At 31.9% G+C, this 21,521-nt stretch overlaps 1 protein-coding gene and 1 long non-coding RNA gene across 3 annotated transcripts in view; one reads left to right on the top strand and one right to left on the bottom strand.

Annotated features, from left to right (window-relative positions):
• LOC140669169 (uncharacterized) overlaps positions 1–21,521 on the bottom strand; it is a 177,117-nt gene that overhangs the window by 145,424 nt on the left and 10,172 nt on the right. The gene's annotated exons all lie outside the window — the stretch shown is intronic.
• Positions 1–21,521, top strand: part of LOC140669168 (glutamate receptor ionotropic, kainate 2) — a 146,415-nt gene that overhangs the window by 98,301 nt on the left and 26,593 nt on the right. For both annotated transcript variants that reach the window (XM_072898730.1, XM_072898729.1), the window contains exons 5-8: positions 1,485–1,660; positions 5,045–5,098; positions 7,792–7,959; positions 9,496–9,648. In XM_072898730.1, the coding sequence (XP_072754831.1) occupies positions 1,485–1,660; positions 5,045–5,098; positions 7,792–7,959; positions 9,496–9,648 (551 nt within the window). The remainder of the gene's footprint in view (positions 1–1,484; positions 1,661–5,044; positions 5,099–7,791; positions 7,960–9,495; positions 9,649–21,521) is intronic.

A 21,521-nucleotide genomic window follows, 5' to 3' on the forward strand; every position in this document is an offset into this window, starting at 1 on the left:
TTTAGCTGTTTATCGATCCTCTTCTTGCTGCCGCTCTATTCGTCACGATCTTTACGGGGGAGTAATTAGTGAGCTCAAAGTTGGCAGCACCTATCCGAGTATGTTCTCGAAGTCTCTTTCAGAAATACGGAAAAGTAGGATTACCCTGAGAATCTTGCAACTTTGTCAAAGATTTGTGTCCTCAGTAAAGTCAGGAGAGAAGATCCGACATTTCGAAGTTTATACGATATTTAATTTGCCCAATACATTTAGATGGCAACGTTTCTTATCCGTTTTTATGTATCATTAATAAAATCTTATTTTATCGATAAAAGTACATATTTTATGCCGATAGGGAGTTAAATTATTCAACTGTCACATTATAATAATTGAATAATTCTGCATCTCTTTCTGGAATTAAAACGAGAAGAGAGAGAGAGAGAGAGAGAGAGAGAGAGAGAATCAGTCAGACCACGATTAAAGTTAACCGATGTTGATGAAGTTAGAGGAATGAACGGAGCAAATGTAACCGCATGTAACGAATTCCGTGCACGCGGCGGAAAACTCGAGTCGACAGTGCAACTTAGGAAGTAGTCCACAGGAACAATCGGCTGGAAGTGAATTGTTAAAGTCGCGATGTCTTTTTAGCGACATTTCTTCGCGACTTTTGTTAATGCTATAAAACTAGTTATGAAAAGTTTTCCATGCACAAAACTAGAGAACTTACGTTGTGCTCTATATTGAATTTTTTAAATATATGTACAAATTAAATTAACAATCTTTCTCTCTTCTTTCTCATGCCTTTCTTCAGCAGGTAAAAACAATAAACCTGTTTTACAATTCGTCTCTATTGTATTTCTATTGTATTTTTCTTGCACAGAAATACATTTGTTATTTTTACGTTCAAAAGTAACGCATTATAAAAATAATTTATTTCGACATAATAAATATTGATCAAATTATAATAGAGAGCTTTTTCTTCCTAGGAAATCGATTATTTATTGCATTTCACATAAAGAGCATTTTTTCAAATAGTTATTTTATTAACTCGTATTTTACTCAATTTTTCGCTAAGAATATACTCGTTCAATAGATCTGAGAATAATAATTTTTATCATTTTCATTATAATTATAATAATTCACTAAAGCACGAAAAAAGATTTTTAAAAAATTATTGAAGCACTTCATTAGTTTAATAAAATTGTTTGCACCATTGTTTGAAAGATATTAAAATAATTTCTCGGAGAAAGATAAAAAAAAATCTATATAAAACTTGTGAAAATGTTTTCACGTCGTTTGAAAAAAATTTAAAAAACCTGATAAACTAGTTAAATAAATTAGTTTAGGATAAATATTCAGAGAAAGATCCAGAAAATACATTAATCATATTTTGTAAAATACCTCTTTTATAGCGAGAAAAATTAAAGAAAAATACGGATGAAAACGCGCAATGATGAAGTCTAGCGTCGTGCTGTGAAGAAATATCTCTCTTCTATATTTTACAGGACTGTTCAAACTACAAGATCTCGTGAAATCCCCGCCGTCTGTGAGAACTGAAATGTACATTCGTCAAGCGGGTCCTAGATCCTACCGGCAAGTCCTGCGGGAGGTCAGACACAAAGAGATCTTCAAGCTGATCATCGACACGGATCCGGCGCACATGCAGCAATTTTTTCGAGCAGTGAGTCCTAAACCGATTTGATATTCGATATTGCACTTCGATATCTCAGCATTTAAAACCTTTATTTCAAAATTTTATCTTCTTTACGAGTCAGAAAAAAATTTCTGTATAATCTCCATTATTTGTTTTCCACATATATCATATTTCTCTGCCATTACGTTAAAAATACTGTTATATATTTCAAAAAACGGAGAAAGGATGTAATACATACATCTCTTATTTTTCCACGCCGCTTAATCTTTCGCATGATAAATCTGACAAGTTGTTTTATCCAGATGAATACACATTTTTTCAATAAAACGAAACATTATAAAAAAAGCAGCACAGAGAGGAAAAAAGAGAAAAAGATTACGCAAATATAGATCATTGAAATCTATCCCATTAACGTTGTTATTCAAGCATTTCACCTGATATTTTAATTAATATTAATTATTCTTGTGTTAAAATATATATTTATTAGTTAATATATATTTATTAGTTAATAAATATCAGATCTCTTCTATCAGGTTCTGCTACTGTAGCTAAAAGATGGTAATTTTATAAATATACTCTTTTTAATGTTATGTTTTTTACATTCATTTTGCTTTCTTCTTCTTCTTCTTGCAATATTCGAACGTATATCTATTTTATTCACAAATACGAAAATTGTCAGAGACGAACGGATATAATGTGTGCAAATAGAACGTCATTTCAAATTTACCTTGCGAAAGGTAAAATATTAGAGCTTTACCGATGAAAATATCTCCAATGCTCTTTCGCTTATCGCTCTCTGGCATTTATTCGGAAAACCGAAGGAAACGCACGCGGGAAACTATCGATCGATGCAGCCAACGAACGCGAACGAAGCGACGCAGAGTTTTTCGACGCACTCATAGATTACATAAATGATCGTTCTCTGTCAGTCGCGAGACACTTAATCTTAATATCTATCCAAGGTATCTGTTAAATCGCGTCGAAAGCGACGCGGTTAGGTAAGGCAGTAGCTCTTGGCGATCACACAGATGGAGCACAATGATGAAACAACAAGTTGTTTACCGGATGTAAAGTGAAAAAAAGAAAATAAACGAATAACACAGGAGTAAAGGGATCTGCACGTGGGACATACCGTGGCTCGTAAATAACTTTCAGAATCATGCACAGGTACTCGACGCACGCGGAGATTAAAAGGACTCTTACAATTAGGATTAATGGCGACTGCGTTGCAGTATATTTCCTTCCGACGCTTGTTTTGCCTTCTAGTGTGGGACTAGTTTCCGGCTTGAAAAGAGAATACAGCGAAAGAAAAGGCACGAGACCGAACATTGTGCGAAAAAAAAAATTGTATCCCGGATCATAAAGCTTTTTACAGTGCGACCAACACGCAAAGAGAAACAGATTTGAATCTCGAGAATCCGCGACAACTGAATTATCCGTTGATTTATATTTCAGTGGATAAAGATACTTATTTCTTAAGATCTTTAAATACAAATAATACACACAATGCTCGCAATCACATAATGATAATAATAATTAAAGATAAAAAATATTAATTTAGAGAATATTAATGAGCTTGAATAATTCATAAATTGTTTACAACTTTTTGTAAATAATAAAAAAATAAGCAAAAAGTAAGAAGTGTACACCACGCTTTATATAATTTTTATTTGTATATTTAATGACTGTTTATATTTCATATAGTAACTAACATGTAATACGAGTATGTAATATATATATATATATATATATATATATATATATATATAAATAAATATTAATAAATAAATAAATATAATTTTATATATATATATATAATTATATTTGTTTATTTATTTATAAACAATATTATATAACAATTTTGAATTGTAAGTTATTGTAATTATGACGGCTTCAAAATATTCAATCTATTTGCGCACAACCCACGACGCAAATCAACAGATCATGAAATTAAATCGTAAAAATTGTCAGTGGTAACGAAACGAACGTTAAAAATAGATCTCATGCAAATTGCAATCGCGCTTACACGAAATGATAGAGGCTCCCGATGTTTTTCGCAATTCCCGACACTTTCCCGAATATTGCTACATGCACGGCCGACGAATAGAAAAATTTACATAATCAGACGGGTGATCAATGCCCCGGAAATACACGCCTCGATTATTCACCATGAAACACGCGTTATCAACGCATTTTTCAGTTCTGTCGATAATGTCGCTTAAAACACTGAAATTTACTCGTTATAATATAGGATATACATCTCAATACCATGAAAAACCGTGACCTACCGTAATTTATGTATGTAACAAACATAGATAGAGTAACGCATAAATAATTCAGTGTTTAATTTATAACAAATTGAACAACACAAATACGGAATAAATTTACGACTACGTTAGTCGAGCATAATTTATGTAATGCAATTATATGTGGTTCTTCTGTAAACGTTCTTGACGTACAAGGACAAATTATTTTAAGTGAATTAAATTTGCAGTGATAAATTAATTAATGCATGCAATTAGAGCAAGATATAAGAAAGGTTCTTTGATATAAAATTACACTGGAAAATAGAGGACCCCAAAATGAGAATCAGAGTGTAATTGTAGACGAAAGTAAAACAATTGCGCATTACAGAGAAGTAATCAAGTTTCGGCGGAGACGTGGGAAACTTCGTTCACAATCTTAAGGATTAAGACCGTAAATACATCGGAAGCAAGAGGGATTAGATTTCGTCCGCGTTTCCCGTTTTGTTGACGGCATTCCGGGAAGCAATCTTCCCTTAGACGCCGTCGAAGCTAGCCCGTTATTTGCATGTTGCGTCTCTAGTGGATTTCCAAGGATAACCCTCGACCGGTCGAGTAATCAAAAAACGTCTATGCTTTCATAGAACGGTTCTTCTATATCCTTTTTAACCTTGTATGCCCGTCTCGTCCACGTCCCGCCTCGAAAAGATTTTTCCACGAAAAGATCCGCGCTGCGCGGAAGACCCCTTTCATCTGAAGAAGATGCAGCCGATCGATCCATATGTCCATACGACTATGGTCTTACCGCAGAAAATGAAAAGCGGCGAATTATATCCGACTACAAAGGACGCAATATCAATATCTTTGGCAGCGAAATAATGATACACGGTGTAATATTTCACGTATAATCTTGTAAATATTTATTTTGCAAAATAGCAGAGAATCCGCACAAAGCACGTGCATACACCTATGTATTGAAATGAAAAAGATAATAAATAAAACTGTATAAATATTAACATATGGATATAATGTTTGCAATAAAAAAAAAATTGTTTTAATAATATCGCATGATATATTTAATATATTGATCGCTCGATAAAAGACAGATTAAAATCGTAAAATATCTTTGATGTATAATTTCCTTTTTTTTTTTTTTTTTGTGTTACAGATATTGCAACTACAAATGAACGACTACAGATATCATTACATGTTCACAACTTTCGTAAGTATACATTTTCAAATTCAGCTCTGATCAAAGAAGAATATTTGAGAGGTTCTCAAATATTAAAAATGTTCAAATATTAAAAATTAAGCTTGTAATATTCTTAGCCACTTAAATTTTCGACGAGTGTTAAGATTACTCAATTTTTTTTTGTGTCGCAATATGAAGACTTCATTATTGTATACTCATTGAAATTCTGATTTGAACAGGAATATAATATAATATAATATATACGATCATTAATCCATATAATCAATCGATAGACTAATCTATTTCTCGGTTTGAAACTCAAATTAATTAACATTTGAATGTTTAATTAACGTATTCCAATGGAATATATACAATAAATACTAATGAATTTGTCTGGAGTATTTACCAAACGTATAATGAAACATTTCTCTAATTAAGCGTATTATATATTAAGTATTAACATTCTATTTTGAGGTTGAATAGATGATAGTGGTAAAGATTCGTTTCAGCCAACATTTTCGAGGTACGCGTAATATTATTTAAGAAAATAGAGAGGGTGCATCCCTTCCAAACGGAGAGGAGTTTTTGAAGACGAAACTATCCTACGTGTTCAGTACACCATTCATCATCTTCATAACCGACATACTTCGCGCTCTTCACGACCCCTCATCTCTTTGTATACTATATGCAGCTTATTATATAGTATATTAAGAGCGTTAGAGTCTTGGAGAATGAACGGTGGTTAGAAATTAGACATCCCGGAGCACCGCATATCGAGAACATGTTCCTTTATACATATGTCCAGAAAGTTTTCGCGTTATCATGCGTTCTCTATTCTCGCGCCTGGTACACTACTCTTCTTTGATAATGTTGCCCTTTTGAACCGCGCGATTCGAATTCCAGTCTCAATCTGAAATTTCTGTTCTAAGTGGAGCGTACAAACCCCGCGGCTCTAACATAGCCGAAGTTATGACGTGCTGTACCTATCTACAAACCGCGTGTACGGCTAAGGGATATAGACGTGTTCTCAACTGGGCGTTCTTCCACAGGGCATACATACATACGTATGTATGCGTGCGACATGCGTGACCGTACACGAAACATATATCACCCTTGAATGTGTCCCTCTCGAATTTTGTGGCAACATGCTCGCCAAAAGTTGAGTCCTGCAAATATGTTCTAATTAATTGACGATGGTAGATATTAAACCCCTCGGGTTGTCGCGTGTCTTGAAATTTCCAGCGAATTTAATTTTATTAATTTATCTGTTTTCAGAAAATGATAATTTGAATGAACAATATTTCTGATACAATTGTTACATTCTAATATATATTTAGATCGTTTGTATTGTACAATCAAAATTATATGTACATCGTACATGAAAAGGCTATTATAATTATACAATAGTATGGAAATCTGTATCGCGCACGCGCATTTAGCGTCGATCAAATATTGACTGTATTATATTTCATTAGTCAAACAATAGCGCAGACATGATACATATTCGGAATATGACAGCCAGAGGCAATAGAACTGTTTACAGAATTCATCTTGTGATTGATTACTGATTAGAGCATTCTATCTTATATTATATAAAACAAGAGTTTTATATTATCAAAAATTTAAATGGACTATGAATTTTAAGCAAATTATTTAATAAAAATTTCTTATAAACGCGTGCTGGTTAACTTAATGCAAATAATGAACTATTTGTTTGATTGTTATTTTGCAAACGCGATTTAATTTAAAATAATCTTCCGTAATAAATTTAATGAAACTGTATGTATTGTTACATTTTAATTCAGAAGAATTTCTGCCACATGCAATGTCTCAAAAAAGTTTATTTCACTCTTTCAATGCGAATCCATTAGACGGTTCGTCTAAGAATACATCCAAGTATTTATGAATAAATCATTTTCAAAGAACGTTACGCAACTCTCTCCCGGCATGGTTACATCGCGATTTGAAAAGATAGTAGACTTAAACGAACTTAAGAGAAGAAAACAGTATAAAAGTGACAGCAAAAGAAGAGATCTCTTCTTAAGAATGCGCGTGGTTTTATCTATTTCACGGCCAACTTTCCTATGCAGCTGCGCAGTTGTCGGTGAATGACCTCACGGCAGAGAAGCCACGTTATTTACTTTAACGATCTGCATCGCGCAATGCATCATCGTATAATTATAAATCATATTCGCTCTCGAGCTTCTCCAGCTGAGAACGGAAGAAGGCGGCTGGCATTGGTTACGCTAGAACGATCGCAATCACGATGATGACCGCGCATTTGCTGAGAACATTTTACTTTCCTTCAATTTAACCACTTTCCTACAGCTATTCTTGCGAATGAGAAGAAAAAGGATTTAGTCCAGCTATATATTTTTTTTTAAATATCCTTTGCCAAGACAAGTGAATTTTTTATCATTTTTAAAAATGTTTAATAAATCCATAACTCTATCCCTTCCCCAAGAAAACGATTTATATAGAATAAAAACTTTTTTCCACGATTTTTGTATAATATATTAATAACGGATATATTTCTCGATAAATGTATATGAAATTAAAGTTTAACATACTGTTTTGAAATAATAGTTTATTTAGAAAACATGAGAGGTCAAACTTTGCAATATTACCAATTTCGATAAAAATTGCGAATTAAAAAAAAAACAAACTAAACCAAACTGAATACCTTGATATAAACGATTCTTTTTTTCTATTTGTTTTTTTAGGATATAGAAACGTTCGATCTAGAAGACTTCAAATATAACAGCGTGAATATGACAGCTTTTCGCTTGGTGGATCTCGAGGAACCCAAGGTTGCCGAAGTACTCAAGCAGATGGAACGTTTCCAGCCGGCTATTGGTCATGCCATCTTGAACAAAACGGGAGTCATTCAGGTTGGTGGAAATTTCAAGTTATTCAATGCAACAAAAGAGATTTAATTCTTTTTTTCTTTTATTTGATAACGAACGTAGTGTTACAGAGACTAAGATTTTAGAGATAAAATTCACTCTGCCAGCTCTGTCGACCATATTGAACGTTAGACGACAAATCTAATTCTAAGAGCACGATTGCCTTCAAGCGTGTGTGATTGCCTTGCGCGCAGTAAAATAGATAGAAAATCGAATAAAAAAAATATAACGTGATATTTATGTAAATGCGTCATGCTATGTTCACTTTATACATATAAAATATTCCAGAAAATCATTTAGTATCAAAAAAAAAATTCTTTTTAGTCTTTTTTCAAGATAATATTTGTATCAAAAATTTATAATAACAAATTTCATATCTTTTCATTTTGACGAAAAAACTCTTAAACAAATCGTTCAAGAAATTTCTACTAAAATATCTTGCAAATCATACAAAATAAAGAATACAATATTTCAGTGCTACATACATAATATTGTGTATTATCACAATATTTCATGTCTCTAAGTTTTGTAATATAGTGAACTTCACGATTACGAAATAGCATTGCTTCGAATTCGAATGACGATAAAAGCTACGAGCAAATGTAGACGGGAGACTAAAAGCAGAGGGGCTGAAAAGTCGGATGGACCGAACCGGTCAGCAGAGTCTGTGTGTCCAGTCCAGTTCGAGCTTTGTCAGCCCTTCAGTAATTAAGTGAGTTTCGCCCGCGGCCAGCGCCGCAATGTCATTAACTCGAATCAATTGAGCACACCAAGCACGGTTTTCTCGCAAGGACTTCGAAGATGGTCGCCATGTGTTGAAAATGTTAAATGGGCTCTTTTAATTTATTAGAATTTTACAAAATATTAATTTAAAAAGATCAATATATTTGAACTTACACGTGTTAATCCTCTCTTTTTTTCTTTTCTCTCTCTCTCTCTCTCTCTCTCTCTCTCTCTCTCTCTCTCTCTCTCTCTCTTTATTCTTCTTAAAATTATTTTAAAATTTAATCAAGTTTTAATTTTAGAAGAATATTTAATGAGCGAGAGAGAGAGAGGGAGAGAGAGAGAGAGAAAGGAGAAGGAGAAGAAAAAGAAGAAAAGGAAAGAGAAGAAGAATTATAATTAATAACAACTTCAAAAATTATTAATTTAAAAATGTAACAATTTATGATTTTATATAAAATTTCAAAAAATAAATTGATTCTTGAGCAGACTAATATTCAATATTGACAAATGCATTTCATATTACATTTTAAGGGACGTTTTTGACGATAAATTGAAACACAAGAAACTCTTGCCATATAGCTGATAACAAGTATGAATAATAATTCGAGAGACCCATTAAACTGCGAACAGAATTGAAAATGAATCTCGTTAAAATTTAATCGTAACCAAACTCGACCTATATTTGCATCCTACAGTAGCTAAAACTTTGTCAAAATAATAGATCTTCTAAACCTAAAGCTTTGCACGCGAATGCACAAAGCACGAACTCTTGTCAAAAGGAAACGTATGTTTCAGGCAGAACCAGCTTTGGTGTATGATAGCGTGCAGGTTTTCGCGCACGGTTTGGCAGCTCTGGACCGTAGTCACGATTTAAGGCCAGCAAATCTGTCCTGCGAGAAAGAGGAACCTTGGGACGACGGTTTATCACTCTACAACTACATTAATGCCGTACGTACGTTCTATGAATCTTTAAGCGAGCTGTTGGACGGAATAGTACAAATTGGGAATAATGCGACCTTTCAATGCGATTATGTATATTTCGAAATAACAGCTTCTCTTCTCTTTAAAGAAACGAGAACTATAGACTGTATTGAAGTAAAATTGTGAGTGTGAGAATTTTACTTTAAATACATTTACAAATATTTGTATATTTTTGAAAATAAAAAAAAGAAATTTTTATTATGATTCGCTCAATAATCAAAATATTTCTCTTTTATCGAATTGGCTCTATTAGCATTTTCATTTTATAAAAGAAAATGAAATAAAATACGTATATTAGAATTTTATATGTATAAAAATTTGTTTATACATGTAAAAAAACGTTATGGTAAAAATTTAAACAACATAGCATGGATTTTATAATATTAAATTACAAATATTTATGATATATTATATATATTATATATACAGTGTGTCCCTTGGTGTATTCATATAGTATAATATTTTTTTTCTAAAGTGTAAATTTTGGTATTTGAGAAAAAACGTTTTTTTTTAACAGACAGTATGTTTACTAATAACATTTTTATATTGAAATTAAATATTTAACTTGATATTTTACATTTACCTTTTGAAAAACGTATAAAAGCTATACATACGTATATATTGACCAAAGTTTATTTTAAAGTGTAAATATATATACGTACACAATATATATTTTTAATATTATTATAAACCATGAATTAACCAAAATAAATTTTGTCCAATATATCCGTACATATATAGCTTTTATACATTTTTTAAAAGTTAAATATTAAATATACAATATCAAATACAATACTCAATTTCAATATAACAATGCTTTAGTTAGCTATTAGTAAACATACTGTCTGTTAAAAAAAACGTTAAGATTTTTTTTTATTAAAAATATCAAATTACACTAGAACAAAAAAATTACTTTATTAGAGTTTTATCACAGTTAAATCAACTAATATATAAATTTATTGCACGACTATCTTGAGTAATTAAAGAAAAATATATCTTACAATTTCAAACACAATGTTGTCTCATTTGCAGGGGAGAGGTATATTATGATATATTTATATCCCCCAAAATATAAAGAATAAATTATTTGCACCTACGGCAATTTTTATTAACAACAAATCACATGAATATTAAAGCAGAAAGTAAAGGACAAACAATTAGCAGATTTTAAAAAATAAAGAATTTAAGAAGATAAGGAATATTTATATAGTTTAATATTCATTCATAATTATAATTTATTAATTTGTGATTTAATATTCTTTTTATCAAATTTTACTGTCTTGTACATTTACAATTAATAGTATGAGAAAACGAGATTACAAGGTTTATTTTAATATCATAATTCTTTTTCAAAAACTTCATTAAACATTCTTTTTTATTTTTAGACTGATCGATTAAATGATTAAGGAACTTTAGAACAATTTAATGTAGATATTATTAATTCATTTCATTATTTTTTCACAATTTTTTTAAGTTTACAAAATTAGAAGTCTGTTGTTTTGTGTAAGCATATGTGAACGACAAAAATTTATCATATGTATATATTTAAATCCTAAACCAAATAACAACAGAGAAAAACATGTGAGGCGAGACACTTTACATCTGCTGTCACGAGAAGTTAAAATTCTGAAAGTGCCAGAGAAGGCAGCAAAAAATTGCGATCATCTTAGCAACCAAGTCAAACGCGCTCTTCGTTGCTTCGCACAGATTGGTAGTCGTTCGATGATAAGCCGCGGCCGTATGGATAGCAACGGAAGGAAAGCAAGGTTGACACATGAATAATTGAACAACGTATTTAGCAAATAGCTACAGCGTCGAGAGCCACTCTCCTCTCGGAGAGATTGGGGGAAATGGGAAGCAGAGAGGAAGTCTTCTCCTCCTTTGGCCATCGTGGTCGCGCTTTCCGTCGCGCAGCGACCATCTCGAATGCACGACCGCATCGTCATATGTACGAGAGACACGTACGTAAACTCGCTCGTACGTGCCGTTCATGAATAGATCCCGGCAGCTTTATTACCCGACTGCAACTGAAATTGGACCTCCCTATTAGTCATCACGACGATGACGAATTAAACGATGCTTAAACCTATTCAAATCTTTGCCTGTTAACGTCGGATTTTTCGGAATTTATTATTTATAAATAGTTTCCTATTTTATTTGCAGAATTTTTTTAAATTGCGATGTTATTACAAGCGAATTTTTTCACTCTAATTGTAAGCATTTTTTACGCGAAATTAAGAAAATGTTTTAATTGTGAAAAAAGAAAAAAAGAGCAAAGAAAGGGTGGAAAGAATGACTTAAGGTTACTTTTATATACAGGGAAAAGTGGATAAAGATTACTTGCCAAATTAAAATACAAAGAAATTAAAGGCGCTGACTTTTTCCCTATTTCATATTTATTAATTCAATTAATTTTAAAAAATTAATAAAAAATAATGCAATTGTATCAATATAAATAATCTATTCCAACATGTAATGTCGGATTATTCTTTCCATCCAGAAAGAAAAATAAGGTACACAAGCATATAAAACTCAATGTGAAAATCTTTTCTGATTAAAGATGTTAAGGTTTCAATCATATTAAAAGCCATCATTAAGAATTATCCACGAAAAATTATAAAAAATATTCCATAAAAAATTTTCCCGACATGTGAAACTTGTATAATTAATAATGCTAATATTTGTTATATTATATTAAGAAATTATTGCCAAATACTTGCACCGCAATATCTGTCCCCGTAATATGTTTCATGTAAACAGCATTAACTAAAGTGCAGAGTACACGTCATGCAGTGACATTTTGACGAGATGCAATAAACTCCAAAAGCATTTTCATTAACGATTATTACCAGACAGTATTCAATTTCATCACGCAGAATAATTAAATCAACCAATATCATGTCAATTTTATCCAGTCACTTTATCAAATTTTCTTTTTTAATAAAAGCGTTATCTCTCACAGAGAGAGAGAGAGAGAGAGAGAGAGAGAGAGAGAGAGAGAGAGAGAGAGAGAGAGAGAGAGAGCGTTACATCTCGGAAACGCGGTACATTAAACTCATTATTAGCATTAAGAGTTTTAATGCGACAAAAAAATTACAAACGTCAAAAAACAAATGTAATAACGTATGTTGTAGATCTCACAAAACTATTAATAAGTTTACACAATGACAACTGCCTGTGAATTATTTCTGCAATGTTTCCTACCACGCGGCATTATAAAGTTTTTCTTTTTTCGCGAAGAAAATTGAGAACGCGTAGAAAAGTTCGGGTCGGCTCGGCCGGAATAATCGAAGATGTCGCGAAGAAAAAGAATAATATGATAGAGAGAGAGAGAGAGAGAGAGAGAGAGAGAGAGAGAGAGAGAGGGGGGGAGGAGGAAAAGACGGTGAGTCGTGACAATTTTTCGAAACTTGCTCATCACACGGCTTTTTAACAATATATCGTCGTTGATCACCGTTACACGACGGAGATGTAATATGTGGTCCATCGTATTCTCGGACGTCGTTTTGTCCCGCGGGACAATCTTTTTATTATCCGAACGCGCTGCATCCTTTTTAAATCGGGGAACGTTATCAGGCAGTAGAAAAATGTCTTGAAAAATGTCTACCTTCTAGTGACGGAAAAGAAAAAGAGAAAGAGAGAGAGAGAGAGAGAGAGAGAGAGAGAGAGAGAGAGAGAGAGAGAGAGAGAGAGAGAGAGAGAGAGAAAGGACGAGAGAAGTTTCCCACAGAAATTATAAAAGTTCCCGATAAGTTTGCTCGCTCCATTCCTTTCACGTAGCAACCACTCGTTCGTAAATATCAACGCTCTTTCTCGTCTCGTGATACTTTTTGAAACGTCACTGCACCCGGTGTATCTATCGGTTATTGACATTTCTTTTATGTTAAATCCGAAATAAATAACGTACCGCGAAAAGAGAGATACATATGTATGTATACCGGGCGCGAGTTAACTATCGCGGCTACGTTTAAATTCCGCGCGATGAGAAATTGGCAGTTTTCGATATGACCGTACTTTATTAAAGAGATAATCATGTCCGCGTCATCTCTGTAAACCATAATAGTGTAAATAAAGCAGTCTGATAAATTATCGATGCTACATGTAGTTCTTGATTAATTTTAGACGGATAATGGCCAGCTTAATATTTTACATCCGTATTACTACCATAACACTTCAATTAAGCAAGAAATTGTTAACAATGTTATCATCGCTATAAAATTAATATTTTTGTAACGAAAAAGAATATGATTGATATAATCCTTTACTATTCAACAATTTTTTACGTAATGTATATCAATAGTTTGCCGCAAAGTTTCTATAATATAAGTACGTGTTTATTTAATTATTACAATTGTAGGGACCACATTAGTAAAATAAATAACATCTAATATTGATATATACATAAATTAAATTAATTGATAAACCATTTAAAATATCAAATTGTACAATATTTTATTGACTACATGTGCCACCAAATCCAACGGGAAAATCTACTGTGTCGCGAACGAGAAAAGTTTGAGAATTACTGATGTACGTGTTATGTCACATCATGTATCTCATGCCATCATCAATCAATGCACACTCATGTACACTATACCAATGCTCATCTCAAAGTGTATATCAACATATGTATGTATATACTATTATATATGTGTGCGTGTATGTGTGTGGAATATTAATTGTATTATAATTTTTATAAACTTTAAAGTTTACGTTTAAAAACCGCAAATCTTACACCGTTTAAGCAACCCGAGTTGAGCGCTGAAAGCTAAAAACCCGTTACAAAAGCGGCAAGATTAATGTACCTCGCCAAGTATAGGCGGTTTTTGTGGCTTTTGCCTATCCAGGTACACTTCAGTACTCTAAAGGTGAGGAAGATATACATGTGAAACATACACAGAGAAGCAAATGCACATGAATAAGAAACGACCAACCTTCAGCTCAAAATATGAAATGATTAATCAGCCATTTTAAAATATGTAAAATATGTAAAATCTATTTAGCTTGTAAAAATGCAGCTACGTATATATATATAAAATTATGCCTTATTATTTATTTATTAATTATTAATTATTAAGTATAATTTATTTAAAGTAGAAATAATATAAGCGAAATAAAGAGAATTTATTTGAAATACGACTTAATTGTATTAAAAAAGTGATGCAATATACATACATACACACACATATATATATATATATATATATATATATATATATATATATATATATATATATAGATATTGCATCACTTTTAATACAATTAGTCGTATTTCAAATAAATTCTCTTTATTTCACTTATATTATTTCTACTTTAAATAAATTATACTTAATAAGGCATAATTTTCAAATGCATTAAGTAATAGATTTTTATTCTATTTGTAATGTAGTAGTATTTTATTATGTTTATATTGTAATAATATAATTAAAGTTTTATGTTACCTTCCTAAAATTATTAATTTGTGTATGTTAATAATATTTAAATTGCTTGATATAATTAATTAATAAATTTGAAACTCTATATATATATATATATATATATATATATATATATATATATATATATAAAGTTTTAAATTTATTAATTAATAATATCAAGCAATATAAATTAGAAATTAATAGAATAAATATATATTATTATATAATATGTTATATAATATATATTATAATACCTAATATATATATTTCTTTTTTTTTAAATTAAGGTATTTTTTACTTTATTTCTATTGAGATTTATTTAATTTTGCATAAGTTTCAATTTGAAATACTTATGAAAATATCGAGTTGATTAAAGTTTATAAATTATGTAAAGTTTACTCTTTTGGAGAAAAGGTACTTTACTGATCTGAATAATTTATCGATTCAATATTCTGTTAATGAAATGAAACGACAGTTTTGGTTAATAATCAAGTTCACGGCTTATGTGTTTAATATTACAAAATGTAACAAAACTTTTATAGCTTTTCTTATTTCAACATAATAATGATAGCAACGATGGCTTATTTTCATTATCGACTTTTATTTAAATTTACAAATAGCGCAGCGACGTCTATTATTGAACATTTGCAAATTAATATCTATTTTAGCTGTAAACGGGAATATAATTTACTATCATTGTTATATCAACGCGAATGAAATGAGTTTGGAGGTCGCAACCAATCGAATTGTACGTAGACTTGGACAAATACATAACATAAATTGAATATATAATACAACACACATAATATATACATATGAAAATATAGCGACTATGACACAAGTCCCAAGTTAAATTAACAAAGTAGACAATTATTTTAAGGTAAAAATGATAAATTTCAATTTGTAATATAAGAATTAATTGTTTACAAAAAATTTCTTGCTTTTTACTTTTACAGATGATACTTATTCTTTTCTAGAAAAATAGAATAAATACAAAAAAGGACATTTGTATTAACTGTGTGTGTGTGTGTGTGTATGATTTAACTTTATACTTAACTGTATAATTATAAAATAATACACAAACACTGTTTAATGCAGATTAATATTATTAAATTATTAAAAATATTATTCCAACTAAGAGCCTTATAATTATAAATATTTAATAGATACGTATATTAATAAAAAATATATCTAACTTTATGATAACCATGTGCTTTACTATTTTTCAATTAAACTTGTTTAAAATTGTATGTTCTTTATGCAATTTTAATATCTTTTTCTCTTAAAGAATATATTAAATTTTTTCTCTCTCTTTATAATATTAGTGTCGAAAAATAACTGAATGATATTTTGTAATCCTGATAACAAGATTAAAAAAAATCTTGTAGTAAACAAAATACTTTACATTGATCCTTTATAAATGTCATATATCCAGTTTTAGCTTTCTTTTCTTTTCGTTTCGAAACTAGATCCTTATAATATGGTTCTGCAAAATACCCCGAGGTGCAGTCTATTGCGTAAAACATGTGCGTATATAACAATGTTATATACCAAGTTACATATAGATCCAATTAACGTGCGATATACGTCAAGCGAGAGCACGTCGAGTATCGTAAATACATGCGATACCGCGCACCACCGACCGGTCACTTCCGGTGCGCTTACTGCCATTTGTTTCGCGAGCATTGGCATATTTTTGACTGGCACGAATACTGACGGTCGTCGACATCGACGCTGACGAGATATCACGGTGGAGATTTATCGATCCACGTGGTCAGCACAAACGTCGTTGATAGACTAAACAAAATTTAGGTTCACTGAAATCACTGCTAAAATCCTCGCCAGCTGTCGGGATTTATGAAAGACGATTGCTGAATGTGAGATAATTTGATACACGTTTTATAGGGACATATAGAGCTTTGTAAATATACGTTATCGAAATAACTGCACGTAGCACGGATAAGCGAAAATCACACTTCTGTACGCCAGCCTTCACTAAATCATGTTAACAGGTACGCCAATCCATAAATTCGTAAAAATTCATAACTCGATCCGCAACGCATTTTTTTGTTATGGCCAAAATATAGTTTCTGGCAATGTTATAACTTTTCAAAGCCGAAGCAATTTTTTTTAAATTGCTACTAATATGTTTTAGACAATTAGAGACATGGAAAAATGTAAAGAATAAAAAATATCGTTAATAATAATTTTTCATATATGTATATAAAGAAAAGAAATGTGCTTTTTTTTTAAATATTATTTTTAATAATAATTTTTATTTGTATGTGTATATACGTATTACGTTAGAAAAATATAAAAAAAAAAAAAACGCGAGCGACAAACGAAATATTTCTATTCATATTGATCTCTGTTTTTATTATATACAATGGATTAAGCAATATGTAAATGGAAAAACCACGCAAAAATCCCGATACAAATTTTCAATACAGATGCAATATCAGTTGTCATACAAATCTTGTGTAGTAAACCCTCTCGCGTTTTCACATTCCGTATCCATTGTCATCCTCGAATGAATCCAGATTACGAGTGGAATAACATACGAAACGTACTTAAAGTGATACAACCATACATACATCAGCCATGGTGTTCAAAGAATTCGTTAGTCGATGATAAAATACAAGCAAACATTTTGTTAAATAAAATCACAAAACACACACAGAGAATGTTGTTAATCTTTTGATCAATAATTAATAAACTCCTTTGGTAAAAGAACAGTTAAACAGTCAAAACTCTGCTTCGTTTGAAGAATATTTATATGGAAGAATACTTATACGCGAGATTTATTCTATTCCATGTCCTGACACAGATTAAATAGCCGAGTTTAGAAAGGAGCTTCATTTCAGATGGAATATTCTACCAACCTCGACGACGGATATACACTAAAAAAGAGATGTAAATCAAATAAACTGTGCGGAGACCACCGGTAGACCGCAAACGGTAATTAATGCGAAAAATTTCGCCGGTTGCATGCAGACCGGAAATGTAGGCCGTCAGCAATGAATCGTGTGCGCGTGTGTGCGTATCTGTGAGTTACTAGACACGGAGGAAAAATAAATTTAACGAGCATCAGACGCACGTGATTTAACGAACGGCCGTATTCGTCATTAAACAAGTATGAGCACAATGTTGCATGAGAATTTTATTATTATTACTAGGTAAAACTATTTATTTAATCTACCTAGAACTATTAAATTTAATATTAATAATTAATTAATAAGAGTTTTCATAAAATACAATCCAGCTTCATATACCCAAATGGAATTGTGTGAAATATGCTATGCGATCATCGTGACAAAAAAAAAAAAAATTAATTACCTTATTATTAAAAATCTGATGTCGTCCCAAGTTTTATCCTAATCCTCTGTCGATGTATTTTCGAAAGCACAAAACACTCACAAAACACTTGCACTTAAATGACCATGAGTACACTAATTAATCACTTATGACGATCGCGCGACATTTTGCACGACACTCCCGATAATAATCGCACTCCTCGGCCCGAACTTTGTTTTATTTACGACATAGAATAATGCGAAAAAAATAATAGTATTCATCGCGCGAGCAATCGGCAAATTATATAACTAAATATTTTCGGACATTACATTATACAGATATACGTCGCGATATTTTCTCGCTTGATTGTCGCCGCACGAATAATAAAATTACACGTACAACGCGTTATATATAATACACGATACAAAAACTCGGTGCATTCTTTTGCGCGGATTAATAAATAATACCCTGAAACGATTGTCTGTCTATCAACTCGGCATTCCCGACACTCGTTCGAAATCCGTCATTTGCAACGCGATAAATTATCTCAGTTATGTCGTTTACGAATATCGAATGACGTAAATCACGATCGCGGAGACTAATAATAATAAAGAAATAATCGCCCGTTATTATGTTCGGCACTCCCGACGATACAAGACGCGAGAATCAGAGGATCAACATCGCCGGCAGTGATCGCTCCGATTAAATAATCGCGGTGACACTTGAACACAGCAGCTATTTCCCTCCATAGGCTGTCTCATAGTCGGTTTCCGTGCGATATTACGCGGTAACACGACTTGTCGCATGCATCGCCAGCAGTCGTCCCTCGTAGCGCCGCGAGCCGCGACACGGCAGCCTTACCCCCTAGGCTATATAGGCTGTTTGGTGTTGGCGGTACGCGGCATTAACGCGCGGTATTGCCGCGCGATGGCGCCACTTGTTCCGTGCAGCGCCCATCGACCCGTCGACCGATTTCGAATCACCCGCGATCCGCGACGTTTTCTTCCTCGTACGCTTCACGCTATGGGGGCCCGAACTCAATGCACCAGTTCGATCTAGTTCGATAAATCAATATACTCTTGCATATGGATTAATAAATGATATGTTGAAAGGATCGTCCGTCTTTCCACTCTCGGCACTCCCGCAGACTAAATGAACGTGCTGAGATAATGGCCCGTTATTCGATTCGGCACTCCCGACACTTGTTCACCCGCGAAATTCTCCCTTTCGACCGATTTAAGACGCGCGAAACAGAGAATCAACATCGCCCTGCAGTGATCTTTCTGATACTGACCTCCCCGGGATTTTGAACTTGGTATTACTGCGCGCATTAAGCCTTGTCTGCAGTAACTCGTTGACGTAGGAAGCCCCAACCAATCACGATTGAATTTAGAAAAGAATAATCGAACGCAATTGGTTAAACTTCTTATGATCATCGACTTACTGTAGACAAAGCTTTGCGTAAATAGGCGCCTGAAAACGTGCAGGTGTTCGTCGACAAATTCCGAGAATCGTCTCCGATGATTTTTTCCCGGAATACGCTTTGCGCTGTACAGACATGTTACTGCTCCGTATTCCTTGTTCCGCGACGAAATAATATGATAAAAATTTCTACATGGGGACAATATTACAGTAAAAATTAGAATAATTATAGAATATACTAATTGTACATATACATATATAAAAGAAATAGCAGGATGATTTTATTCAATATTATATATTCAATAATATTATATACGTATATTATATTTTAAAGAAATATTGCAATTATTCAAAAATCTTTAAATATCAAACTATTGCGTAATCATTTATAAACAATAAAAAAATATATACATAATTTATAATTTTTATACATATATGCACAATTAATTTTTTGTAGATGATCGGAAAATATCTCGCGGAGCACGCACTCGATACATTATATACTTCAATAGTCTGATGTAAATTATTAGATATAGTGTAGTGATGATTATAAATCGATTCTGGTAGCATACGGAGGAAGTGGCTCTTTCTGGCATCACTGCGTGTGCGTGATAGGCGCGTGTAGCTCTCGTCGACGAATTCTGAGAATCGTCCCTGTTTTTTCTCCGTAATACACGCTTCGCGCTGTACTTCTTACCGCTCTATATTTTTTCTTTCGTGACGAAATAATATGATAAAAATTTTTACATGAAGAAAATATTATAGTAAAAATTAGAATATATAATATATTGTAATCATAGAATATACTGCTTAATGTATAAATATATATTATATACAAAATATACGCGCTTAATATTTTTATTCAATAATATATATGATTATTACATACGAGTATTATGTTTTATGAAGAACTATTGCAATTTCAAATTTTAATGCAAACAACTCGACAAATAAATATACAATCGTTAACAAATAATTTATCATCTGTATAGTATGTATATGTGCACAATTAATTATTATAAACAATTTATTATAGACGAAAACCACCAACGTCTCACCTCGGTTTTTATATATACGGCGTCTCAAATAATCTAATTTTTAATTAATATTTTAATAATGTTTATATATATTAATATTTTAATAATATTTATGTATCTCTCTCTCTCTCTCTCTCTCTCTCTCTCTCTGTCACGACATCATCGACCGCCAATCACATACGCGGTAAAAAGGCAACAATACAGGCGATACAAATCGACTCGAAATGCAAACTTCTCACGTCTACATGACTTTTTTTATATTTGATTCTTATTATTTTTTCGATCTTCGTGTTATATTCAACATCGGCTTGGACGGAATACTTTTACGCGACGTTTTATTACATGACTTCAAGATATTGTTATTATGGAAGACCACTATTTACATGAAAATGCAATTTTCAACAGTCTCACATGCTACCTACATTTAAATAGTAGAGATATAAAACTTGGAAAAATTATACAGTTAAAGTTACATGCATTTTCATGAAAGCAAATTTAATCTATCTTTATCTAGGAAAGTTTAAATTTACATATAATGTATCAATAATTAAAAAAATTAATAATGTACAAGATATGTTATATGAAATATAAGAGTATTGTTATTTTATATTTATTTATTATTAATATATAATATATGGCATTGCGTACATAAAAGAGAGTAACTCTTTAG

This window comes from Anoplolepis gracilipes, chromosome 9 (assembly GCF_047496725.1).
Source record: "Anoplolepis gracilipes chromosome 9, ASM4749672v1, whole genome shotgun sequence".
Lineage (NCBI taxonomy): Eukaryota > Metazoa > Arthropoda > Insecta > Hymenoptera > Formicidae > Anoplolepis > Anoplolepis gracilipes.